This window comes from Serinus canaria, chromosome 6, assembly GCF_022539315.1.
Source record: "Serinus canaria isolate serCan28SL12 chromosome 6, serCan2020, whole genome shotgun sequence".
Taxonomy (NCBI): Eukaryota; Metazoa; Chordata; class Aves; order Passeriformes; family Fringillidae; genus Serinus; species Serinus canaria.
In genome coordinates this window covers 1,054,190-1,080,733 of record NC_066320.1, presented here as the reverse complement: position 1 = coordinate 1,080,733, position 26,544 = coordinate 1,054,190, and the positions used below count along the sequence as shown (strand labels likewise).

The 26,544-nt window shown below is 44.5% G+C and overlaps 2 protein-coding genes across 4 annotated transcripts in view; one reads left to right on the top strand and one right to left on the bottom strand.

Annotated features, from left to right (window-relative positions):
• CTNNA3 (catenin alpha 3) overlaps window positions 1-26,544 on the top strand; it is a 422,479-nt gene that overhangs the window by 139,660 nt on the left and 256,275 nt on the right. The window lies entirely within an intron of this gene.
• LRRTM3 (leucine rich repeat transmembrane neuronal 3) overlaps window positions 1-26,544 on the bottom strand; it is a 79,324-nt gene that overhangs the window by 30,063 nt on the left and 22,717 nt on the right. The window contains exon 2 of one of the 3 annotated variants that reach the window (XM_018920820.3): window positions 18,876-18,926. The exons of the other annotated variants lie outside the window; for them this stretch is intronic. Within the exon in view, the coding sequence (XP_018776365.2) occupies window positions 18,921-18,926 (6 nt within the window). The 3' untranslated portion in view covers window positions 18,876-18,920. The remainder of the gene's footprint in view (window positions 1-18,875; window positions 18,927-26,544) is intronic. 3 annotated transcript variants of the gene reach the window in all.

Sequence of the window (26,544 nt, the reverse complement as noted above, 5' to 3'; positions counted from 1 at the left end):
AGAGGTAGTGGGCAAAGCTCCAGGCAGCTGTGGCTGTTGTTGGAGGAGCCCTGGTGGCACACGGGGCACACCTGGGCTGGCCAGAGCAGCCCTGAGGAGCACCAGCAGCCTGCCCTGCCTGGCTCACACCTTGGCTGATCTTATGCAGGGAGCACTCCCAAGCATTGAACATTCCTGGAGGACATGCTCTGGCTCAGCTGGCTGCACAAGGAATGTGGTTTGCTTTGAGACCCTGCACGATCCAGCCCAAAAGTGCAAAGCTCCTGGAGCGCCTGGCTGAGTGCCCTGGGACCCGTGTGTGTGTATGTGTGTGTGTGTGTGTGTGTGTGTGTGTGTGTGTGTGTGTGTGTGTGTGTGTGTGTTCAGATGGGGAAGGTGGAGATTCCCAACCACTGAAACTGTGCCTTAGGCACATGGACTAAATTCAGCTTTCCTCAGCCAGTCCAGTAGTCCACAGCCACAGTTAATGGACAGTGCCTCTCAGGAGGTGTAGGGTCAGCACAGATGAGAGGTGGTAAGGGGCTCTGTTGCTGGTAATAAACTCCATGATTCCTATGGCTCCTGGATTGCCATTGGTTTTTTTCAAATGCAAATACTTCAACTGCCTTGAGCATTTACTATGATCTCTCTGAAAGCTAGGACACCTTCTGTAAACAAGAGAGTTTAAAAGTCAGTGAATTCAGGAAAGTCATCAGTTCCCCTGCTTTCAGGTTTTATTACAACCCTGAAGTTCTCTGGAGAAATATTAAAGCATTACAGAGTGGGATATTTGGCATCCACATTGCCTCAGGAATATTTAAAGGCTAAGGCTTGTCATTCATCATCTTGAATCACTGAGAATAAAACCAGATTTTATACTAGTATAACTTCTGGAGCAACACACTCAAGCAAGCACCTAGGGCAAATTTCACCTTTAAGGAATTTGGGAAATGAATGAAGTAGGGCTATAAAATCCTATTCTGACTCTGCTCATAACTGAGGATTCACTGTTGAAACCACAATGGTGACATTAAGCATTCAGTGTGCAAAGTGGAACTATAACATATGTATCAAAAGGTCCTGCCTCACTCCAGGATGTTTTCTAGGCTCTGTAGTTAGCTCTGCTCCTTTTGCAGGCTTCATTTGAGGTTAAAGGGCACCTCTTAGGAATTAGGAAAAGGTCTGTGTTGTTGGTACTTGTTTGATGAATCTTGGGATGGCCAAAGAACTCTGCTTCTGAAATCCCAGGAGAGGTGCCTTAAAACTAGCTCAGTAAGCATTCCTTGTGTGATGGAAGGTCAGTTTGGCTCAGATCTGTCAGAGCTTGGAGCTCTCCCAGAATGCAGAGCATGGAGCCAGAGATGCTGCTTGGGATGAACATGAAGTTCCTGAGGAGAACCCAGGGAAGGAGGTCAGCCTGAAATCCTGCGTGGTTAATCCAAGTGCAAGATACTGTCAGACAAAGGCTGGGGAAAAAACTGCTTTATCTGAGGAGGAAGACTTTCAGAATGTCACTGCTGAACCCAGCTTTTGGTTCCCATACAAAGGGCTCTGGAACTACTTCCTGCCAACTCAGGGACCGACTCTGACAATTTCTAGGGGTTCCTTCAGCCCAGCAGTGTGTTGGAACAGCTGGTATTCCTGAGATGTCCTCCTCATCTGCTGCCTGGCTCCCCTGTGTTCCCTGCACACCAAAGGTGCAGCAGTTGCTGACAGAGGAGTCTCCACTCCTGCCATAGGAGGACTCTGTGCTGACACAGAGCCCCACCAGAGCTCTGAGCAAGGCTTCCACCCAGCCTGGGGATTTGGGATAAACAGAACATCAGCCTGGGGGTTCCTCTCTTTTCCTGCTTTAGCTCATTCTTGAAACTCCTGTTTCTTACCTTCCCTGCTCTTTTGCTAATTTTGTTGTAGGACCTCATCTTCCTGCTTTAGAAATTCTGCAGTTTCTGATTACATTGTGGTAGGGTCAATATAAAGACATTTCACCGGCTTCCAGTTTAAACTAACCTGCCTTTTCTCTGGGGTTTATTAACTGAGATATACCAAATTTTCTTCTTTGTCCTTAATTTTTGTATGATAGATTTCCAAGCTGTTAATTCCCTTTCATCCATCCTAGTGATTGTCACAAAGGTTGTTCTCTCCATCAGAAATTCATTTTGAATCCCTTTCTCAAATCCAGCTGAACAACCTGACGTGTTATCCAGGAGAAATTACTTGTACGTCTCATAATAATGTTAACAAATCTCTTTCTTTACTGAAAATTACTCAATTGATGTGTTTAGAATCAGGTTCACCTTTTCCCAAGCCATATTGCATTACGTCTTCAGACTGAGGTTGGAATTGATGAATACATTCATATTTTTCTTTCCCTGCTGTTATCTCCGGTGAATAAGCCCAATGTTTATGGGGGAAAAAAATTGTTTCTAAATGCATAACTGTATTATTTCCCATCAGTTTTATTATTTTTCTTTCTACTGCACTGTTCTGTGACATCTCCCTCTTTCAGCATAATAGTTCAGTGCCCCTGTGTTGATGATACTGCATAACTTTGTGTATCATCAAATTTCATTAGTATAAATTTCCTTTTTTGTTAAATTACTTTCCTCATTAATGACCTTACAATCTCTCACCAGGCCTTTGCTTTTTTATTCAAAACACTGAATTTTTGCTTATTTTAAAACTTTATCTTTAAAGTTTATTCACCATAGCATTCTCATTGCTAATTGCCATCTCTTCATCAAAACTAGCAGGTTTCTTTTTAGTTTCTTGGTTTATCAAAGTGGTGTGTCTTTGAGCGGAAGAAGTTCCAGAGGTGGAATGTAGAATTGATGAGTGAGTAGCAGTCCTTCACAGGAATGAGGGTCAGAAAAGGGGATGTTAATTGTGGCCCATGACAAGGCAGCAGTGTCAGAGCGAGCTGCTAACACGGTCAGTTTGATAGACTCAGGTGAGATTTTGGAAGAAATTATAGCTGCATATGCTGTGAGCTTGGGGCAAGGGCAGTATTACAGTCCCTTGGAAAGGGAATCAGCTGACACACAGGGAATGTACTTTTCATACAAAGCTGATTTCCATTTTCTTTGATTCAGGAGCCAGCGTTGCATCTTCAGACTAATGGATGAAGTTGGTGATGAATACTGCTTTGGCAATTGTACTTTGCTAAATCCTTTACCCTTAACTGATCCCTCCTGTAGGAAATCAAACTCAAAATACATTATTTGTCCTAAAGTGGCAGAATTCAGGAATCAGAGCTGCTTCTTTTCTTGAAAAATGGAATGAATTTGTTGCTGCTGACTGACACTGCTCTCTTGTTTTTGATGCTGGAACGTTAATCCAGGTCCAAGTGCTGTAACTGTGTTCAGTGTGAAAATGATGACTCTTTTAGACTCTAAGTATATAGGTAATTAGAAGCAGTTGGATTATAATTATTAACAACAATAAGTGATGAATCTTTTATTCCTGAAGCTGCCTCAGTCTGGAAGCTCATGCAGGCCTCAGTCAGATCACACCAAGTGGCCATGAGCTGAACCTGCTGCTTTTTGTCTTCTGCTCTTCCTATTCCTACACAGGTGGTGAGAAACTTCCACATTGGAAGTTTGAGCTTATTCCATAGCATTTGTTACAAATAAAGTGTAAATCTGATTCCTTTTATTAAACAGTGCTGTTTAGATGTGAATAGGATTGTAAGAATCTGAAAGAAAATTACAAGTATTGTAATTTATCCTTTTAGAAGTTCACTTTAAATGAACTTCAGTGGGAACACAGACAAGCTGTATAAAATTTTGACGTATCAGACCTATCCTTCCTCTGTAACTATTGTGACATTAGTGAGAAATGTGTCATAAGGCTGAGCTTTTAACACATTGTCATGTGCTAAATGAATCCTGGCTGGCTTAGCCATTCCCTTGTTCCCCTGGTTTCTGGGTCCCCCACGAGAAGCGTGACTTCCAGCAGCTGGGGGAGAAGGCAACACACTAGGAATGCATGGAGGGCATGAGTAAAGTTAATTTTCAAATACTCCTGATGAGTTCCTTGGCTGTCAGCTACTTCCATTAGGCAGAAACCTGGTGAGTTCCAATTTGTGCCTCCAAAAAATGCTGAAAAGTGTCTGCTGATGCATTATTAAATCTGTAGGGCCAAATTTTCTGCCAGTATAAAAATTCCACTGATGGCACTTTGGCCCATTATTAGAGAGTTCTTTAGGATTAATTCCTTGTATTGGCACTATAATTTATTTGGTAGACTAAGACACCCAATTGCAATATTTTATTTTAAGAAAATGCTGTAGATGCCTATTCAATCACAGAATTATTTTAAAATTACTGAAAACTAGTGATTGCTGGATGAGAGAAGCATTGGGTGAGAGGACAGGGGAGTGAGTGGTAAAATCCAGTCAGGACCCTGAAGGAGGTGCTGCTCCCCAATGCTTTCAGTGTCTGATGTTCTCAGGCCATAAAGGAGACAGACCAGTGGGAATGTGAAGTACTAATGGACTACTGCCCTAATGCAGAGACCTTCCTGAACACCTGAAATGGAGCAGTGCTGAAAGCTGTGGCATGCTGGATTAAATGGATGACTTTGAAAATGATGCTAATTCTGCTCACAGTCCAGCAAGTAAAGTGCTTGACCTGGTATTTTCTTTAGGCAGCAAAGACTTTCTGTCTTTTGAGCTTGCAGCATTTCTGCCTCACATTTTTTGCATTCAGTGGGGTTACACTGCACTTGTTTTGCAGTGGTCAAGGAAAGAATAATTCTAAATGCAAGTAACTGTTTTGGGAAGGAAAAAAAGCCATTACAGAAACTGCATTTTTTAAAAATCATCACTTTATCTTAAAGTTTGCTGCAAGGACTCGCTTGGCTCTAGTCACAGATTATTTACTGGAGAGCTGGGTTGTGGAGTTATCTGGTAAAGATAGAGAGCAGCACCTTTTTATCTGTCTCTTGCTGTACTCATCAATCTAACACCTTTTAAACCTGTGATTGTCAGGAAGACACTGATTGCTGTAACTGCAGGCAGACTGGGCTGAGACCAGTGGCTTCTTCCCTTTAGTGAGTCTCCAAGTGTAAAGGTTGCTTCAGCTGGTGAAACATCCTCAATTTCAGGTGCTCTTTGTAGGAGAAAAAGCAGTGTTGCCAGATGGTACTTCCTGGACTAAATGAACAGGGATGTTTAATCAGAGTTAATGCTCCTGACATGCACATCTTCCTGCTGGCCCTACAATTTACTGCCTGGGACAGGTGCTCACCAAAGTCTGGCAGCTCTACTGGGGCTCAAATGCTTTTCTGTCATTTGCTTCCATTTTAACTTTCCTAGGTTGGCAGCAGTCTTAAAAAACATCATGAATAGTAAGAATTTATTCATGAATGGTGAAACATTTAAGAGAAGCACTTTTGGAAAACACATGCCACAACATCAGACATTGGGGCTCCTGAGTGTTCCCAGAGCTTCATGGGGGTGTGTGAATGAGACCTGCCTGGCCTTGACTTTCATAAAGAACATGGTTTACATCCACATTGCACCAGAACTGTGCTTCTGCTGGAGTTAGGCTTCAGTACTGAGGCTTTTAAACTCTCACTTCAAAGATGGCATTATTGCCAATTAGCTGGTTTTGTGTTTAATGGTGGCTATGACATGCTGTGCTACCTGAAATCCTGAAATTTAGCCATAAAATCTCAACTAACTGCTCAAAGAATGCAGCAGTACAGGGGACTATTTTTAGTCAATTATCCTGAGCAGGGAACAATTTTCTTGAATTGGCACATTTCCTTTTTAACACCATTGCCTGGGTTTACAAAGGGCCAGCAAACCTGGGGCTTTCTGAGTTTTGTGCAGAGGGTTTGAGGTGCAGGAAGCCTGGCTCCTGTCACCTGCCAATGGCTTGGGCATCTCTGGGGCTGCTCTTTCTGAGACTCAGGTTTCAGATGTTAAAAATGACGTTTGGACAGGGCTGTTCATTTCCTGATCAGCTGGGGGTTGATGCCACTCATTAGTTATACATGCCCAGCCACATCTTTATAAAACTGCCCTGGAGCTTGATGCTGACAGGGGGTTTGGGCTGGTGTGTTCTCAAGCACTGAGAGCCCAAAGCTGCTGTGCACAGCCCAGGGGAAGGGCCAGGAGCAGAATGTGAGCATTGCTGAGGAAGAGGCACAGCAGAAAGGGGGGAGGTGCTGAGCTGGCTCTCCTGCTCCAGTAGAACAAGGAGCCAGCTGGAATGAGAGCAGCTGGGCAGACATCCCAAGTGCAGGTGTAGCTGAGGTGTGATGTAGGCCAGAGGTGCTCAGAGCCAGCTGTCAGTGGCCAAGGGAGGTGTTGGAGTGTTTGAGTTGTGCTTTTTGTCTGGCAGCTCAGGGACACCCTGGCAGGGCAGGTTTTGTGGATCTCCAGTGTGAGCTCGTATGGCAAACACCAAAATCTCCCTTCTGGCAAGACAAGCTGTGTGGGAAGGAGGGCCTGGCAAGTCAAGCCTCCCTCCAGAGTGTTTGCAGGGCTTGCACTGGATACATACTGGAGACTGCTGAACATAAAAGGTGAATGGGTACTTTACCATTTCTTCAGCAACATTTTGCTTTTTTTTGCCTGATAGAAATAAAACTTATGCTTGCCTGTGACAGGTTGAGAATTAAGCAGTTCCTCACCTTTTTTGCAGTCTTTTTATGCTGTGTTGCTGCTTGGTTTAAAATATATTTGCTTTTTCTCGCCTGTGGAAACAAGCACAACTGAAGAAAAAAGCTTGCTAGGAATAAATTGGCACCTCTTTCTATGCAGTGTTAAGATGAATAGAAAGGTTTTCTTAACCTCGTGCTCTTGAGAAATGCTTTGAGCCTTTAACTTCTCCTGATTCTATGTGTCTTTGCTGTCTTACATTATTTTTCTCATGTCACCCCTAAAATTGTCAAGTCAAAATCAATGTTAAATTGAAGGATTGCATCTGCCGAAGACAGAACTTCACATGTCTTTTGTGCACAGTGAAAATACTTGTGGAAATTGCTTTCTCTGGCCTTAAACCATTTTTCATTTTTAGAGATTGTATGGAAGAACTTAATCCAAATGAGATTTTCAGCTTCAGTTTTTCCAGAGTATTCTTCCCAACATCAATCATGGTGTGTAAATGCCCTAGCACACTTCTTAGTGGGCCATGTGTGACACTTCATTTTTCTTTGGAAAAAGGAAATGCAAAGTGATGGTAAGAACTAAGTTATAAAATTCATAGTAAGGATTAAGTTGCTTATGATTTCCATTGCTGCAGTGCTGGGAGAACAGCAGCTCAGTAGATATCTTGTTATTCTAAATGCAGCAGAGAAAAGAATTTCTTGGGATGCCTTTTGCTTTGATTCTTATAGGAAGCTCTGGCAATTTTTCAGAAATGGTCAAAAGTCATGAACAGGACTGTCCAAAATCAGAGTATAAGGCTTGGAAAACTGAGATGAGGAATTTTAAAGTAATTAAATGTATTTAAAAGTTATTTTTATTTTTCACCTCAATTTTGGAGTCAGTGTCTGCTCATTACAAATTTTCAGATGTTTCCTTAGACCCAGGAGAGCAAGGTTTGGATTATTTTTTATGTGGTAACATAATTCACTTTTCTCACCATTGTGTGCTGGGAAAATATGTACACAACAAAATCTCAGGAGATGGGAGGCTTGTATCTCTTTATACAAAGGTAACAGAGATTGCTGCAAAATGTGTAATAGTCCTGCTTAGGGCAAGGTCAGTTTGGATATTCCTTGTTATGGAAAGGAAATGCATTGTGTTGGGCTTGGGCATCACTCTTAGAACACACTGGAGAAATAAGAGGCCTGGATGGTAATTCATGTGAGGAAGGATTGAAAGAGTTGGGCTTGCTAAGTCTAGAAGCCATAACAGGAAAAGTGAAGAAAACAGTTTTTCAGCACTGTTGTACTTGCTCAGTGCCTTCAGAAGATGATGTATCCTAGCAGTTCAGATTTCACCCTTGAATTCAAAGTGCCAGATTTAAAGTTTAAAACCAAAATCTGAGGCACTTTGCAGCCTTATGAGGTGAGGTAAGAAAAAACATTCTGGATTTCACTGTTTCCTTTTCAGTATTCTGTTCTTGAGATGCATATGACCACATCTTGAGCTTGTGACACACCAGGATTTTCAACTAAAGGTCCTTGGTCTTTGGGAAACCCCTGACTGTCTCATGGTGTATTCCAGAGTAGTGAGTGAGAGTTTGGGCACACAGGGTGGCTGTCAAGATAGCTCAAGGATGCTGATGTAGTTTTCTAAACCTAATGAACCTGCTGACACTGCTCCATTGGATGTCACTCACTATTACTGGACTTGCACAGGATCAAACCCAAAGGGCTCAAGGGTTACACTGTGGCTGGGACAGAATGAACAGAGGGAAGCTGCTTCCTGCAAACACCAACAGATACAGCCCATCAAAGATGAAGCTATGAAAAAAATTTCAGTGGAGTTTTGTCTACAGATATCTCAGGTGTTGCTTTAGTTATTATTAGAGTTTAAATCACTGATCTTCATGCCCTGTTTAGCTGCAGAGCTCCCCTAACATCAAGAAAACTACCTTAATACAACTTGCTGAGAATATTTAAACTTGCTGTGAATTTTTGGAAAGAGTCAGAAATAGTTCTTATTCTCAAGTTGCTTTTGATGAAGGTATCTTTTGTCTGGGCAGCTCCCCACCTGATGTGTTCCAGTACCTTCAACAGAAGTTGTGTTTCTTGACTGGTTTTTCCCCACCAGGGTGTGCAGAGGTAATGATGTCCATGGGGAAGAGAGGAGTGGAGAGCTGCAGCAGCATAGTGGAACAGATCTGAATTTAGGTCTGGGTCCAGCTTTGCTGGTGCTGCAGGTGGTGTCATGCATCAGCACAGCTTCTGGCTGATGTGATATGAAATGCATCTTTTGGGATGGGGATCCTGAAAGGCAGCCAGCAGCTCTTCCATTGCTGGGAGGTTTGCCCCAGGTGCTTTGTGTACTCCAGGTCATCTGCAGGAGCAGTTTCTCTCACAAACATCTCCAGAATCACTTTCTGACAGTTGGCTTGAGCCAATGCAGTCTCACAGAGGGAAGAACTGTAATACCTTAAAGTGACTCATGCACTGTAATTTAGAGGGTGGCTGCCTACAATTTCCAGGTGCCATCAATCTCCTTGGTAAGATAATTTCCTGCCTTCATCTCTATGGAGGAGGAAAGGATACACCATGAATTTCTGATGATGGGGATGGTACTTAGCCTTTAGATTGTCTTTTTAGCCTTCAAGCAGTTTACAAGTGAGCCTTAATGTTCATCATATCCTTCAAGGTTGGGAAATGTTAATATTCCCTTTTTAAAGAGGGGGAAGTTGAAGGAAAGGAGTTAGCTAACCTTCTTAGGACTTTGGAAACAGTCATGGGAGTACCTTTCAAGCCTGTGCCTATATTGTGTGTCCCTTCTTTCCCTCCAAGGCTCCTGTGTGTGTGGAAAGGCCTTTCCCAGCCCTGGACAGGATGCAGAGTCAGCCACAGGGGATGCTGACTTACAGGAAGCAAATGACTGTTCTGGGACATCACTGAGAAATTGTCAGCTGAGTTTGAAAACTGATGAGAAATCTCCCTAAATGGTGCTTAATGTAAACATGAGCTGTTGGAGTGGCTCTGAGAGATGTCAAGGGCTTCTCTGAGAGACACAAAATCTTCAAAAAGCTTTCAGCCACCAGCATCCAGTGGTGTGGCCATGTGGGTGCAATCCTGCTTGATTCAATGCTGTTGGTTTTTTCCATTCACTTCAGTCAACTGAAATGAACATCTTGGAGGTAGCACTTGTCCATTTTTTATTTTAAAGTACATATTTATTTTATTTCTGCCTGTGTCTGCCATAGCTTTCATATATCCTGAAACTAGAATACAAGTGAAGGCTGCAGATGCAGGAGGTTTCTTTTGAAGCAGTGGGGAGCCTGCATGAGGAATCTTCACAGGAGTTGAAAACATTGATATTTGTTTAGAAAACCCTGGTGTCTATCAGAAAGATGTTTTATTCATGGAAGACAACTCACAAAAGGTCAGAAGAATAGGAGAAAGCTTATTTACTCCATCCAGTTAAACAGAACACTGGCACTGTGGAATCAGTGCTGTCTGATTACATGACCCTTTTTTAATGTGTTGATTTAAAAGTTATATTTTAGTCAGCATATTTTCTTCAAAAAAATGTTCTCATTAAGCTCTTTGTTCAGTGCAAAAAAAATTATAAGAATGCTTTTATAATTGGGAAATATTGAATAATATTTAAATATTTCTCCCTTTTAGCCTACTTCTAGTCAACTTCTGAAATTTTCAGGGATCTGAAAAAGAGTGAAATTATTTTTGCAACTCAATTTTTTGATCAATTTAGTTTAATTTAATTTCTGAGTGCTTTAGTGGAAAGCATCATAAAAATTGAAAGTTTTAAAATTTCATGTTCATTTGCCTATCCTGTAGAACTTACAGTTTTAATGACACAAATTGTCCACCTTCAATCTTTCCAAAATAAAAATCAGATACAAGATAGAGGTCAGACTGGGCCAGAACAAGCCAGAACAGTTTAACCAGGTTTTAAACTGGTCAAAAGTGACAGGAGAGGAGACAAGTGGACATGGAAGGATCACTGCTGAAGTGTGTCTGGAGGAGAAGAAAGCCTTACCAGATGTTTGGTGTTTATGGGAATGTTCATACAGGCACTCTCTCAAATTCTGTTCATGGAATTCATAAGAATTTTGTATTTTTAAGAGCTTTTCCTTGCATTAAATGAGGCCAGAACAGGCTGGTTGGCTGGAAACCAAAGAGAAAGGAGACAAATGGACATTTGCACAGAGATGTGCTTGGAGAAGCAGGATTTCCAAAGCAGTGAGGCTGAAGAGATGGACTGCAAGCAGCAGGAGCCTTCAGAGCCCAAGCACAGCTCTGCCCCTCTAAACCATCTCCCCTTCCCCCTCCATTTGGAAGCATTACAGGAGATGTGATAAGTAAATACAAGCTTAATATAGCTGTTTACTAAAGCTCTTGGGGAAAGTCTAGCAAAATATGCTTTCATAAATAAACCAGAGCTAATTAAGAACCACTTGAAAAGCTAGCACAGGGGAAGGATGCAAGGAAATTACCATGTAACGTGTGTGTGGTTAGCAGAGGCATAATTCCAGCTGAGAGCAGGCAGAAACCTGGCTGGGAGCTGGATTTATCCATTCTTTCCCATCTTGGGCAGCATCCTATTAAACAAATCATGCCATTACATTGGATTGAATTACCTGGCAATAATAAGAATAAGGCCTTTCCTAAGTAACCTGCAGCTAAAAATCTGATAAACGTCTGATAAAGTTAGAAAGAAGGCTAGTGTGTCATTACAAGGAAGATCAATCTAAATGCAAGTGTTTATCTTTCAAGTCCAAAGCAATGAATTGTATGCAAAATAGAAGGGGATGGTGGCTCCCTGTAATATACTGGGAGATGCTGTGCCTTCCTGAGCAGGGATTGATTCCTGGGGCAGGTCCTGAAGGATGGCAAACCTGTCAGCAGTCAGTGAGATGGAGTGCACTGTGCCAAGGGCTGCTCACACAAAGGGGACAGCTCTGGCTGCTGCTCTCAGCTGCTGTGGGATTGCCTCTGGGAAGGCACTTCCCTGGGAATCACTCCCTGGGAGGGACAGAGCCCTTGGGAAGGGGTGTGAGCACTGTGTGTGAGCCCTGTGTGTGTGAGCACTGTGTGTGTGTGTGTGTGTGTGTGTGCGCACTGTGTGTGTGAGCCCTGTGTGTGTGAGCACTGTGTGTGTGTGTGAGCACTGTGTGTGTGTGTGTGAGCCCTGTGTGTGTGAGCACTGTGTGTGTGTGTGTGAGCACTGTGTGTGTGTGAGCACTGTGTGTGTGTGTGTGAGCACTGTGTGTGTGCACTGTGTGTGCGCACTGTGTGTGTGAGCCCTGTGTGTGTGAGCACTGTGTGTGTGTGTGAGCACTGTGTGTGTGTGTGTGCGCACTGTGTGTGTGAGCACTGTGTGTGTGTGTGAGCACTGTGTGTGTGCACACTGTGTGTGTGAGCACTGTGTGTGTGTGTGTGAGCCCTGTGTGTGTGAGCACTGTGTGTGTGTGTGTGAGCACTGTATGTGTGTGTGAGCCCTGTGTGTGTGAGCACTGTGTGTGTGTGTGTGTGAGCACTGTGTGTGTGTGTGTGCGCAATGTGTGTGTGTGTGAGCACTGTGTGTGTGTGTGAGCACTGTGTGTGCGCACTGTGTGTGTGTGTGTGCACTGTGTGTGTGTGAGCACTGTGTGTGTGTGTGAGCACTGTGTGTGTGTGTGTGCGCACTGTGTGTGTGTGTGAGCACTGTGTGTGTGTGAGCACTGTGTGTGTGTGTGAGCACTGTGTGTGTGTGTGCACTGTGTGTGTGTGTGTGAGCACTGTGTGTGTGTGTGAGCACTGTGTGTGTGTGTGTGCGCACTGTATGTGTGTGTGAGCCCTGTGTGTGTGAGCACTGTGTGTGTGTGAGCACTGTGTGTGTGTGTGAGCACTGTGTGTGTGTGTGTGAGCACTGTGTGTGTGTGTGCGCAATGTGTGTGTGTGTGCGCCATGTGTGTGTGTGTGAGCACTGTGTGTGTGTGAGCACTGTGTGTGTGTGTGTGAGCACTGTGTGTGTGTGTGTGCGCACTGTGTGTGTGTGAGCACTGTGTGTGTGTGTGAGCACTGTGTGTGTGTGTGCGCACTGTGTGTGTGTGAGCACTGTGTGTGTGTGTGAGCACTGTGTGTGTGTGTGTGCGCACTGTGTGTGTGTGTGCACTGTGTGTGTGCGCACTGTGTGTGTGTGAGCACTGTGTGTGCGCACTGTGTGTGTGTGTGAGCACTGTGTGTGTGCGCACTGTGTGTGTGTGTGTGAGCACTGTGTGTGTGTGTGCACTGTGTGTGTGTGTGTGAGCACTGTGCTTGTGTGAGCACTGTGTGTGTGTGTGCGCACTGTGTGTGTGTATGTGAGCACTGTGTGTGTGTGAGCACTGTGTCTGTGAGCACTGTGTGTGTGTGTGTGAGCACTGTGTGTGTGTGGTGTGCACACTGTGTGTGTGTGTGAGCACTGTGTGTGTGTGAGCACTGTGTGTGTGTGTGTGAGCACTGTGTGTGTGTGTGAGCACTGTGTGTGTGTGAGCACTGTGCTTGTGTGAGCACTGTGTGTGTGTGTGCGCACTGTGTGTGTGTATGTGAGCACTGTGTGTGTGTGTGAGCACTGTGTGTGTGCGCACTGTGTGTGTGTGTGTGAGCACTGTGTGTGTGTGTGTGTGAGCACTGTGTGTGCGCACTGTGTGTGTGTGTGTGAGCACTGTGTGTGTGCGCACTGTGTGTGTGTGTGAGCACTGTGTGTGTGTGTGAGCACTGTGTGTGTGTGTGTGTGAGCACTGTGTGTGTGTGTGAGCCCTGTGTGTGTGAGCACTGTGTGTGTGTGTGTGAGCACTGTGTGTGTGTGTGTGTGTGTGAGCACTGTGTGTGTGTGAGCCCTGTGTGTGTGAGCACTGTGTGTGTGAGCACTGTGTGTGTGTGTGAGCTCTGTGTGTGAGCCCTGTGTGTGTGAGCCCTGTGTGTGTGAGCAGTGCTGTGCTGTGTGTGTGGCACAGCCCGTTGAGGCTCAGGGTCACTGCAGCTGTCCCAGGCATGGCCTGGTTTCACTGTGTTTCCCCTTGCAGGTGGGGAGAAGGGAACACCTTTGGAGGCAGGTGAGCAGTTTTGTTTGGGCCTTTCAGTGTTTGAGGGTGGGAGGGTGTGTCAGACACAGGGAAAGGTTCCCAGGACCTTGTGTCTCTGCTGTTCTCTTTCTGTGTCCATTCCATGCACGTGGAACTCTCCTGGCTCACTCTGCTTGCTGTTCTGCCCTGGAAGCTCTGTGCCATCACTCTTTGGTTCAGATCTGCTCACAGATTGCCCCAATGTGCTCTCAGTGCTGCAACACCTATTATCATGCCTGTCTTATCTGTCTCTCTCACCTGTTGGGAGAGGACCCTGAGAACATCTGGAAACCAATGTGAGGAGCTGCAGACACTTTGTCTCTTGCAGAAAACCCCTGTACCTGCTGTGCTGTGCCAACATCTCATTTGCCAGTCCCCTTTGGTACAGGGGCACAGAGCTGTTCCCTCCCCCTGCCCTGACAAAATCCCTCCTGGTGGGGCTGCCTTTGCCTCCCCGTGGGGATGCATCACTCTCCCCCAGCTTGCCTCCTTGGAGCCTTCTAAGCAGAGGGAGATCCCAAAGCTTGCAGCATTTTCTTAGGGGAGCTGTCCAGCACTGAGGCATTGCTGAGTTCCAGCTGCTGCTCAGGTCTAGGGTTTTGATCCAAGAGCTGCTCAGGCTTGCACTGAGGTGTGTGCTGCTGCTGCTGCTTTAATGTGCAGTGCTTTATTCAGGGCTAGCCTGGCTGCTCTGGCTCTGGGTGGGAAGCCTGCACAGACACAGCACCCTTCTGTGGGATGTGAGCTTTCAAATGGCAGCTTCTGGAGACTGGGCAGTCTCAGCAGCAGCTGAGCTGGGATTAGCCAGGCCTACCTTTTCTCCTGGTTTAGGTACAGGAGTGAGACCTGCAGGACTTGCAAAGGTCAGTTCTCTGCTTCAGTTTCTTTTGTCTATTACATGAAACAGAGTTTGGTTGTAGCAAGACCTATGGCAGTTGGCTTGTGAGGTGAGAATTTAGGTAAGGACCAGGAAGCAGAACTATTCAGTCATTGTAAATAAGACATTTATAGCAGTTTTAGTGCCTCATGGTATGAGCAAATGGAGAACTGGAGTCTCTTCTTGATACAGGAGAGCCCCCAAATTACGTGATTTGCCTAATTGTCCAGGCAAAGAGCAGCTATTAGGCACTGTAGGATCTCCATACATGCACTACAACAAAGGCTGTTCTTCTCAGAGCATTTCTTACACCTTTGGGCTCTGGAAGAGCAACATGGAATGCTGCTGGAATGACCCAAGAACTGTCCAAGTCCCTTGGATGAGATGGGCTGTCCTGTCCATGTGCTGCAGGGCCATGTTTGGTTCAGACAAATCCTGTCTGTGCACATCTCCTTTGATCAGACAGATTTGTATAAATCTCCTATTCTGGAAAACCATCTGTATTTTCTTTCACAGTTTGGATATTTCTAATCACATTGTATATTCATGTTCTGCAGCTTTTGATTTCCAAAGTGCTGTCAAGTTCCATGATTTCACCAGGACTGCCTAGGTGGCATTTCCAACCAGCTGGTAGCAGAAACACTACATGGCACAAGGGAGGAAAACTAAACTCATATAATCTGTTGCCTTTACACAATCTGCTTGCTGAATTAATTTCACTGACTAGCAGCAGGTGGAAGGAAGGTGAGAACATCAGAAAGGTTTTGTTAAATGGCAATCCTTAACTCCATCTTCATTGGAAGGATCAGGTTTTGGATCTGCCCATTATGTCTGGAGCCTGTGCTGTGCATTGGGGACATGAGAGGCAAGTCTGGTTCCATTTGCCCTTGGGATTTGAGGGGCAGACATGCTAAAAAGGCAAGGCTTTTGGAAGTTTTAGTCCCTTCATGCAAAGGTAGCCAACTTTTTTGTTTTTTGTTTTTTTTTTAACTTTAACACATGATCTGTCAGAGTGGACTCCACAACTCAGTGCCATGAACATCACTTGTCCTAAATGCTATCCTTTTGTAGCCTCTGGAAGCTAAATACCTTCCAGCTTGTATTTACCCATGGCAAGGGGTCACAGTCATCTCTGAACAACTCTGCATGCTGAAACCCTTGGAACTGTGTGTTCCCTCACTGCTGCCTATTGCATGCCACACCAGCAGCCTCCCAACTGAGCTGCCTTGAAACACACCCCTGCCATTTCTCTAGAGAGGGATGTGCCTTGAAAAGCTGAATTTATTCCCAGTTTCAGGGACATGCATGGAATTGGGAATCTGTGTTATCCCTTCACCATGTATCTTTACCCTGCAGTGAGCACCTAGACTTGATTTATCCTGAAAGGTGCTTGAGCCTGGCCTCTTGTAATTAGCCTTAGGTAGATTTTAAATGAGCTCCATGACATCATATCTGGCTACTTCTGTTTTTCCTGTATTTCTGAGGCATCTTTATTACTCATTGTGCTGAATCTGTGATTTGTAGTTTCTATATTTAGTGGTTTAGAATCTCTCTTTACTGGAATAAGTGTTGATTTCACTGTTTGATCCAGGGGAGAGAAACTTCTAGGGCATGTTGTCATTCCTTGGTCCTGGAAACTCATTGTTCACCTCATCTGCTAATCTGTTGGCAATCCTCCACCCTCCTCTGTGTGTATCATTTGTACAGCAAACTGTTTGTGTCACATGCAAATCTCTTTTTTAAGCCTGGTTTGCTGCTTACACTGACAAATTTGTAATCCATTGCATTGCTTTAGCTAAGACCACTTTTCTATTTTATATTTCTGATAGCCTGATGTCAGAAGTAATAAAGTTGCAGGGAACCTGGGATAAACTGTGGGGTTTATTGTGGCTACTAAGAAGCTTAACTATTCTCTGCCAACACCTGGCAGCTCAGAAGCTGGGGTGGAACTGAATGGAAGCTGCTCTGAGCTTCAGGTTGTGTTTGCTCCAGTGCCCAGCAGTGTGCTTCTACCCAGGGACTTTCTACACACCAGCCTGTCTTCCCTGGGGAAGGGAGGCTGAAGAGAAGACTGCAGCTGGAGTTTGAAGAAGTACTTTTTGTCACCCAGCCTAATCTTGATTGCAAATCAGTGGATTTTTTTTCCCCTTGTTCGGTCCCCTCCCAGTTTGTTAAGGATAATGTCAAGTGGGGAATTGTTGTGTAGTTTCTGTCAGTCTTCTCTGAATGCAACTGATTCAACACATCATAGGTAATTTTAAAAGACTACTTATTCTAATTTTCTTTTCCCTAGATCATTTAGCCTTTTTCTTTCTTTTCTGGAAAATGCAGTATCTGCAGCTGAGTGCAGTGTGTTAGCTCACAACAATTGAGTGAAATAATTCTGCTAGACCTCCTGTGCTCTATGTAAAATATCCTGGAGCCAATATTAATTGCTTATCCAACTTGAAGGTAACTCTGGTCTCTGTTCTTTCCCCCAATTCCATTTTTAATATAATCATTCCCATCAGCATTATTTTCAGGTTTTCTTGATTTTTTTTTCCTCCTAAATGTTAGTGTGCCTGGCTAATTAGAATGGTGGGGCAGAATTTTAAAGATGCTCCCATTCATCCACAGTTCTACTGAAATGTAATTAAGTCACAAAGATTAGTGTCTCATGCATATAAATTTTAATGACCCGTATCCATAATAGTCAGGCAGTGTGGATTAGGTAGTTTTAATATCTCTAACCCTGATTCTGACCTGTTCTCAGATATTTTTTAAATCCTTCAGAGTGAATTATGAGAGGGGGATCATAGAATTTCTGAGATGTTTGTTATGGGAATCAGCTTCTCAGAGGGTTGTTTTGTTTGTTAACAGAACCCCTCTCTCCTGTGCCCGCTGCCTTCCCTGGTGCATTAGAGAGCACAGCAGAGACACTGATGGCCTCTGGCCTGACACAGAGCTCAGGCACTGTCCAATTCCCATGGCAAAACACTGTCAAGTCTTTCATTGACTTTCATGGAAGTTATTTCAGAGTGAGACCAGTTTTCCCATTTAAATAGCAGGAAGACTATTTCTTTATGCTTACAGCTTGAGCTGTGTCCTGTATTAGATTTTATCCAGCACTCCCACTGGAGGCAGTTCTGTTTATGGCAGTATGCTGCAGGCTCAGGGAGTTGTTCTGGTGGGCAGTTTTTTGTGGCTGATGGTTAATCAGCATAATAGCAATAAATACCTCCACATTATGCTGGCTTGCACTGCTTAAACTTTAAAATGAAGAAGTCTTATTTCTTTTTGTATGAACCAGAGGCCTGCTGGCAGATCCAAAGCACTTTGCAAACATGTTTCTGAGGTTCCTTGTGCTTGCCTTTCCCTGGTGCTGGTGGCAGGGCTGTGTGGCCTCTGGGTGTGTGCCTGCCCTCCATGCAGGCAGGTGCTGCTGCTCTGCTCTCATCTCTGCATGGGAGGTTACACTGTGGGCTCATTTACTTCCTCCTTGGGCAAACATGACAGCCAGAATTTTTGAGCAGCAGAAGTGTGGCTGTGCCCATGTCTGCTCCCTTGTGTGGGTATCCAGCCCCTGGCAGCAGCACAGTCAGTTCCAGGCTCCCAGGGAGGCCCTGAGCTGCTGAGAGCTCTGCTGGGAATGCACAGCTTACAGGCACTCCAGGCCTTCTCATCCAGCCTGCTCAGAAGCTCTGGGCTTCTGTGAAGCCTAAGATTTGTAAGAATCCTACCTAAGCTGCTTTTTGGCAGAGGTTAATGGAATTAACTGTTCTGCTTTATTTTTGTAAATTAGGCCTCTATACATCCTCATTTGCAAAGCTGTTTCCCTGCTTTTCTCTTCATTTCCCACTGAGGAAAACAATGGCTTTGTCCTCAGGGAGAAGGAACAAATGAATTTCTCACTCATCTCACTCCAGTTGTCTCTCTAAACTCAGTGACATTTAAAAAGTTCTGTTTTCTGTAAACATGCTGCTTGGGTATTCCATGCTGCATGTTAACCTGGGTAATGAAATGCTGCAGCAAATACACGTTGGCTGTGGTTACATTACATAAAAAACAGAAAGAAATTATCTTTTCATTTTTCATCCAGTGTAAAAGACACTCTGGGATAAATTGAGTTTCACATTGAAAAGGCAGAGGGTTCTAACTTTAATTCATGGCTAAGTAACCATGTTAAATGGAGATCAGTCAGCTCAGTGCAAGCTACTTTTGAATACAACTTGGCTGTTGTAAATCACTTCTGTCTGTACTGTCAGGCAGATATTTAAGACTTCACAAGACTTCACTTTCACACCACTAGAAAATTCTACAGTAGTGTAGAAAACTTTTCCACTTACTTCTTCCAACCATGTTTCAAGGATTCAGTGGTACCAGCCATCATTTCAGACCTATGGAGGTCAATAATTTACAGCATTAGTTTTCTTTGAGTCACTAACTTCACCTTTATTTTAATAGGAAATGAAAAGGGGAAGGATATTTTCTGGTGGTTAAGAAATATGGGAAAATACTACTTTTTCTTCTCTTAAGAGTAATCTGATTTTACTTTTCAGTAAAGCAGCTGTTAGGGACTATATGTTGTCAATCTCAAAAACCACTTTGTTAAATGATCTTCTGTAATTTTTCATTTTTTCTCTGTGAAGCCCAAGAAGCTGGTTTAGATGAGATTAAGATGTGCTAGAATTACTTCTATTATTCATCATCCTACAACCAATGGTGCTGGAATTCACAAAGTGAAGAATCATCTCTCCTACAAGCCTTGTTTAGAAGTGTTCTATGCCTACAGGATAAAGTACTTTCTCTTGCTGTCTAATAAATGGGGAGAGCACTGAGGAGCCCAGGCTAGACTGGAGTGTACCTGAGTAGTGTGGTGTATTCATGGCAACAGTGATCCAGGAAAATACTGGATATTCCCAGTTATTTCAGTGTTCTTGGCAAATGCAAGTAGGGTAAGAAGTTGTCAGAATTATGGCTCAGGAAATGACCAGGTAAATTCTACAAAATTGGACTTGGGTTCCTAAACCTTTCTCTGCAGGGATGAGCTCTCAGTATTCAGTGGCACATCCACAGGGACACCTCCCACTGTCCCAGGCTGCTCCAAGCCCTGTCCAGCCTGGCCTTGGGCACTGCCAGGGATCCAGGGAGCCACAGCTGCTCTGGGCACCCTGTGCCAGGGCCTCAGCTCCCTCCCAGGGAAGGATTTCTCCCCAAAGAAGGAGTGGCTTTTGAGCAGCTAAGCAAAGACAAGGACCTGGGGAATTGCCAGAAGACAATTCTTGGATCTGTGTACTGTCACTGAGAAACACCAAGGAGAAAATTCAAAGATGCCTTGTCTGAGCAGGTGCTGATGATAAATAAATTGCTTATTTGCAAACAAGTGAAGATGGCCATTCTGCTTATAAAGGTATTCTTACTCAATTTTTTGAATGATTATTAATTGATTTGCAGAACTGGAGCTGCTGCCATTCGATTCCTCTTTTCATTTATCACACAGCTTAGTTTCTGACCATTTGTATCTCTGAAGCATGTGGTCTTCCAGCCCAAAACCACAAAGACATCCATTTTAGATCTTAGAAGCATGAAGGCTGTTCTGACCATTAATATGAATTAAACAATGAGAAAAACCCCTGAAAATAGAAAAGTGATGGATTTCTAGACCTTGAACAGCTTTTTTCAAATTGGCTATTTATGGAATACTGATAGCCAAATGTTCTTTGCTGACATCTTGCTAAGCTGTGTCCTGTTTCTGGCAGCCTGGGGTCTGTCATCCCTGCACACTGCTGTGGTGGAACTGCTTGTTTGCAGTCTGGAAGCACCCAGGGCCAGGGTGAATTGCTTGGAAAGAGGCTGGCACTCCATCAGCACCAGGGGACTTGCTGAGAAGGTGGAGGCCTCCCCAGGAGCCAGGGTGTTTGTGTCTCTCTAGGTGGAGCTGAGTTCTTCTCCAGATGGGGTTTCATACCTCATTTCATCTCATGTTCTCTGGGGGTGCTTGGGCTGAGCCAAGGGAAGGAGCTGATCCAGCCTAGCAGTAACTTGTTAAGAATTTGAAGAAGCTCAACAGTTCCTTTTCTAGTGACTCACAGCCCTGTGTGAAACCCCAAATCCTGCTCAAAGTGCTCAGAACCAGGGCTAGCAAGGGAGAGGGAAAATCAGAGACTCCTCTTCAACAGTCTGTAATTAGGTCAGTCTGAGTAACTGTGAAGCTGCAGCCTGGAGTGGAAATGATCAGTAAATTCTCCTCCTTGATAAGAGTTCCTCTCTCATTATCTACTCTGCTAATTTCCCTGAAGGCTTTGGGGACAGTACACAAACTTTGGATTGCCTTGTCAGCAGCAGGCTTGGCTGAAGGCTCACTTCTCTTTGCCTGGAACTTGCCCTGGTGCTCTGGGCCTCCAGCACTGCTCCTTCCCACTCTGTGCTCCCTTGCTGACCCCTGCAGCTCCCCTTCTGCTCCTAGCTGCCTGCTCTCAGTGCTGCTGAAGGGCAGCCAGGAGGGTTATCAGGAGCCTTACACAGGAGCTTTGCACTGTGGCTGCTTTGGAAAGCTGGCATGGTTAAAAAAGGAAACCAAAAGCACAGAGAAATGTGGTTCCTGTTTGATATGTGGTTCCTTTTTGATATGTGGTTCCTTTTTGTTCTGTGGTGGCTTTTTGTTATGCTGAAAATGAAACAACATCAGCTGGATGAAAGGACCAAGTTATTTGAGAAAGAGAGTGGGTGACTGGATAGGTAAGACACTTGGAACAGGGTGATAAGCTTGAAAGCACAGCTCTCCCTGCTTTGAAAAGAACAGATTTCATAAAAAACACCACAGCAAAGGCACCCAACAGTGTGTCTCTCTCTAATTGCCTATCACAGGCACAGCCCAGGGCTTAAGAGCTGATTTTCTAAAAAATGTTCCTAAAACAGTGTCCCAGGCCCAGGGAAAATAGCTAAATGATCTGTCTTCATCTTTTCCTAGAACAAAGAGGGCATGAAAACCTCACTGGTGCTTTGTCAGACCAAGCTCAGATTCCCTCTGGAGAAGGGAATCCCTAGCAGTGCTCCCAGAGCCATGACAGACCTGAGTGGTACCTGAGGGAGCCCTTTTGGAGTGAGAGCTCTCTGCATCTCCTGGGGGCTCTGCTGGCCCAGCACAGCTGCTGCTGCTTCCCCTCCCTGAAATTTCCTTCGACTCTGTTCCCCAGACTGGAGGGGACAATTCAAATGTGCAGGAGCTTGGTTTGTCCTGGAAGGGAATTTTTTCCATTCTATCCCCAGTCTTCTGTGTTTTCAGACTCAGACAGTGATATCCTCAGCTCCTGTGGACACAAGTGCTCCCAGGAGTTTCAGGAAACACCACTGGTCATTGTTAGCCAGTCCAAGTAAGGCCATCTCAGTCTGGCCCTGCAGCTTTTTCTGCTTTATATCAGCTTACAGCCTGTTGGAGGGAGACATGAGCCCAACTCTGGGTGTGGGAAAACTCTTCCCACCACATCATCTGCTCTGTACTGTAATTGCTGATCTTGCCCTGCTGGGAGGGTGGATTCTAATGCCAAATAAATAATATTTTCATTGGAATTATTGTTTTCAGTATTGATGATCAATAAAATAATTGCTCTGTGTTGATGTTGAATTCCAAATATATATATATATATGTATATATGTAAAAGGATGTAATTATAGCTGTATTATCTGGGTGAGTCATGAGGGAGGACTCAAGTCTCCTGGCTGCTCAAGGAGATAGCCAGTTTGGCTTGCATACAGATGTAAAATGTTTTAAAAGAATAAGTTTGTGACTCAGGCCAGGAAAGCATTAGCACTCATACATGTATGGGAGGCTGACAGTAGAGGGGTTGGTAATAAGGAGTCAGTTTTAAGAGGCTGTTCTGGAAGATCTGCATGATTTGGGCAGTCCTAATTGTGACAAGAACTGGCAGGCTGTGTCTGTGTGCAGAGCTCCTGGACAGCAGGTGTGTTCTGCAGGCTGGGTGGGTTTCTGTGGCACTGCTGACAGGGAGCACATACCTCGAGCTAGTCTTCATATTTCATGGATCCTTGAATTTACATTTGTATCACGAGGCAGTATGGATCCTGTAAGCATCTTTCTGAGCAAAATTCTCCCTCAGATTTTTTTTTAACTGAATGGTTTGGCTTTCTCAGACCCTCTGGACACGGGGCCCTTTCTGTAGCTAATATCATGATGTCACTAATGTCATTATTCCTTTCTGCTTTAAATGAAACACTGCATCATTCCTTTTTACTTTCTAAGTAATTTTTAAAGCATAACAAATAGATGGGTTACAGTCATGTCATCCCTGTATTTTGAAAGACTTTTGTTTTCTCACAGAAATTGTTCCATGTTCTCTTGCTCCTCTGAGCAGTAATGTTTGGTCACTGCATGTATGTTTGAGAGATCAGCTGCTTCTGATCAGGAACGAGTGTCATGTGCTCCAGCTCCTCTGGAGCTGCATTTGGAGCTGCTTCTCTTGTGTTTCCCTGAAGCTGCTGGGACAAACCAGTCACACCAAGGGAATGTTTTCCCCATGCAGCAGCTGAGGCAGAACTGGAGCTGCACTAGAGTGCTCAGTTAAATGAAAGCACTGCTGGCTTATGAGCTGTGCATTAATGCAGAAACATTAAAAGCCTTCTGAAGATGTTGGCAGAAATCTCATATTGCTAAATGAAATACAAATGAAGGTTTAATTGCTAAATCCAGATCTCTTCTGCATTATAAAGCTTTTTCTTTGCTCCCTCACTGTTGTAAGAGAAGTACTAGCATGGCATATGAAATTAATGTATCTGCTGGAAGCCACAGTGGTAGTCTGTAAGCAGAGCTGCTCAAAAACTGTCTGGTAGAAGTTAATAGAAAAATATTCATCAGCTTTGCAGCAGAAGCTTTAACTGTGAGCTGCCCAACGTGCCTGGGCAGGAAATGGATGCCCTGCCTGCCTTCAGTGCCCTGAGCAGCCTCCCAGGAGTGGAGGGGTTTCTTGTCCCTGGGCTGTGTTTGAGGCTGCAGGGTGGGCAGGCATGAAGAGCAGGAGTGCTGGGCTCTCCAGCTGCAGCCTGCTGGGGCAGAGCCTGCTCCCAGGGCATGTGCTCCCCCCCAGGGGCAGTGGTAGCCATGCACTGAGGTGTTCTCCAAGGCTGAGCACACAGGACAGCTCTAGGCATTGAGGGTGGAGCTTTAAAACCAGCCTCAATCAGTTTTGTTCATTTCCCCTCGGGTCTGGTCAAGGAAATAGTGGTTGGAGATGGTGGCTGGGAAGGGTTGGTTTTGGGAAGAGTGGGTGTATGACTTGTTTTCTACACTCTTGGTTTTTAGCACAGATTTAAAGATCCATTTTCAATTTCTTTTTCCTTCAAAGTGTATGCAGGACACACCAGGCACTTTTGTTTAGATTTATAAAACTGCAGGGCTTTAGTGAGTCTCTAAGGCTTTTGTGCCTAATCTTGATGAAGGCAGTGCCCTTCCAGAGGAGAAACTGCTGCAAGGAGAAGCAGGGAGCAGCCCCATGCCTGTGAGTGCAGAACTCACACTGCTGGGTTCACCTGCACAGCTGCACTCCCCTGCTTCTTCCAACTCCCTTCTGTCTCCCTCCACAAGTGCTTGGATTCCCTTCTTCATTGTCCTCCTTCTCCAGTTGCTCCCTGCTTTCTCCCCACACTCCAACTTTATTCTTCCCTTCCCTTCTGCTTTCAAGGCTCCCAGGGCTGTGCAGCTCCCAGGGCTGTGCAGACCTTGTGTGCCTTGATTGGACCCCTCAAGGGGAGAAGGAAAGAGCTGCCTCCTGAATGGGGCCCAGGCAGCTTGGCTGTGGAGGAGAGGGGCACTCAGAGTAGAAGCAGAGCTTCCAAGGGGGCTTTGTGACATGGGGTCCCCCATCCATCTCCTTCCTCCTTCAGTGAGCTCCTGCTTCAGCCTCTCTTGGGGTACAACTCACACAGGCTTCCCTTGGCTTGGCAAAGGGGAGAGGTCATAGACCTTCCCTGCCTGTACACTTTAAAAGTGTCTCTGTGTGAGGTGTCTGTCATGGTGTTAGCTGTGGAATACCTGGGACTGGGGTAAACCAGGGCTGGAGGGGTTTTGAAGGTGGGGAAACAGTGATGGCTGTTTCCCAACAGACCAACATGTCTATTTTAAACTTGAGTAGCTTGGATTATTGAACTTGGATTTGTATAATTACAATGTTCAAGCAGAAAAGTGACATCACTCCAGAATCACTTTACCTTGAAATAGCAAAGGGACTTGGAGGAAGCTGTTAGGGGAATGGCTGGAGCTCACTTTGTCACAGAACCACATCAGAAATTGTTCAGTTCCAGTATTTAAAGAATTACCCATCGGTGCCCACTTCTGTTAACCTCTGAAAATCCCAGGTGAGACAGGTGGGATTGAAAGCTGGATTTTATCCTCTGTGTGTGCCAATTTTGATTTTACATTTTACAAGTCAGTCTCTCCATGGATATAATTTTAATAGGTTTCTAGATACTTTAATTAAGAACTAGTTGTAAAGCTCTCCCAGCTGTTATTTGAGTCCTACATAAAGTCTCAATAGCTTTGTGAGGTATGAATTTTCTTTTAAAAACTCTCCCTAACCCTCTGTCCAGTATAATTGACACAGTACTTGACATTTGCCTATTTCTTTGGTCCTTTCTTGGTGTCCTGCCTGCAGCCCACATTGGATGGATGTTATCTGTACTGGTCCTTGTGGTCACAGCTTCTCAGTAAGACACTGTCATTTGTGCTGTCTTGTGTTCTTGTGATGTTGGTGAGGTTCTGATACATTAGAATGTGTATTATAGTGATTAGGTGGTTATTTTATCTGTGAATTGCTTGGTGAGTTATGGCTGGTCCTAGTCAGTTCTTACAGTTTACTGTTGCAATTTATTGTGCAATAAAATGTCAGTTCATTTGTGGTCACATTTTCAGCTGCATCACTCTTTCATCCATGGGAAGCTCCCAGTGATTTTCTGTACTGGATGTACAAAAGGTCCATGTGGTTTTTGTGCAGTCCCTGTGTTTTCTGTGGGCAGTCCAGCTTGATCCCCCAGACTCTGGCAGCCATCCTGCTCCTGAGGTAAGGATGAAGATGTGTTAAAGGTTCTTGTAGGGCTGCAGTTCTGTCTGCCTCAATTTTTTGTGGCCTGTCAGCCTGTGTATTTACAGCTAGCCTGCCATGGTTTATATTCCTTTCTGTTACAGGCATGTGCCATGATCTTTTCTGATGCTGCTGTTGCTAACACCCTCCCCTAACCTGCCTTTCCAGCACAGGGGCTGCTTTGCTGTCAGCCTTTCAGTAGGGCTCTTTGAGGTGAGTGCTCTCTGCTCACCTCCTAGCAGGCTGTGCTTACATAAACTTCACATCCTTGCCAATACTTAACATTTGAAATTTTGTTTATTTTAACAAGCTCTCACTTTCAGTTACACCACCTTTTTAAATCAAGTGGAATTTTTATTTAACTTTTGTCTACTTTAGAGATATTAAATCTTACCGTATCAGGGGCTCTCTTACAGACTGCTTATTGGTAGCAATATTCTTGATGAGGACCTTGACACTGCTGTGACTGTGTCACAAGGTGGCTTTTTTTAGTGGTCCCCTATTTGTCACTCCCTGAAGTACAATCTGCAGATCAGATTTGTCACACAGCATGTCTGAAATAATGAAACCCTACCATTACTGCTGTTTTCCTGTGCTAGCAATCATTCCAGTTTCTGTGCACACAACAGGGTTGCTCTTCTCAAATGAAAAAGATTAGGTTGTCCTTAATAATGTATTTTTCCTGTATTTGAGCATGGACTTGGAGTTGTGTAGAGATTCTATTTTTCTTGTTGGTACCTTTCACCAACCTCTGATACAATTCTAAGATACCATTTCCTGATTCCTGAACTGACATGAGTTACTGCATTTTTTGAATCCTTTATCTAGATTCTAAAGTACCAATAATTATCTCTTTCCTCCAAGTGTTTGATATTATTCTAAGCACACTTACAGGTGGGCATTGTAGTCTAGCCACCTCTTTTTT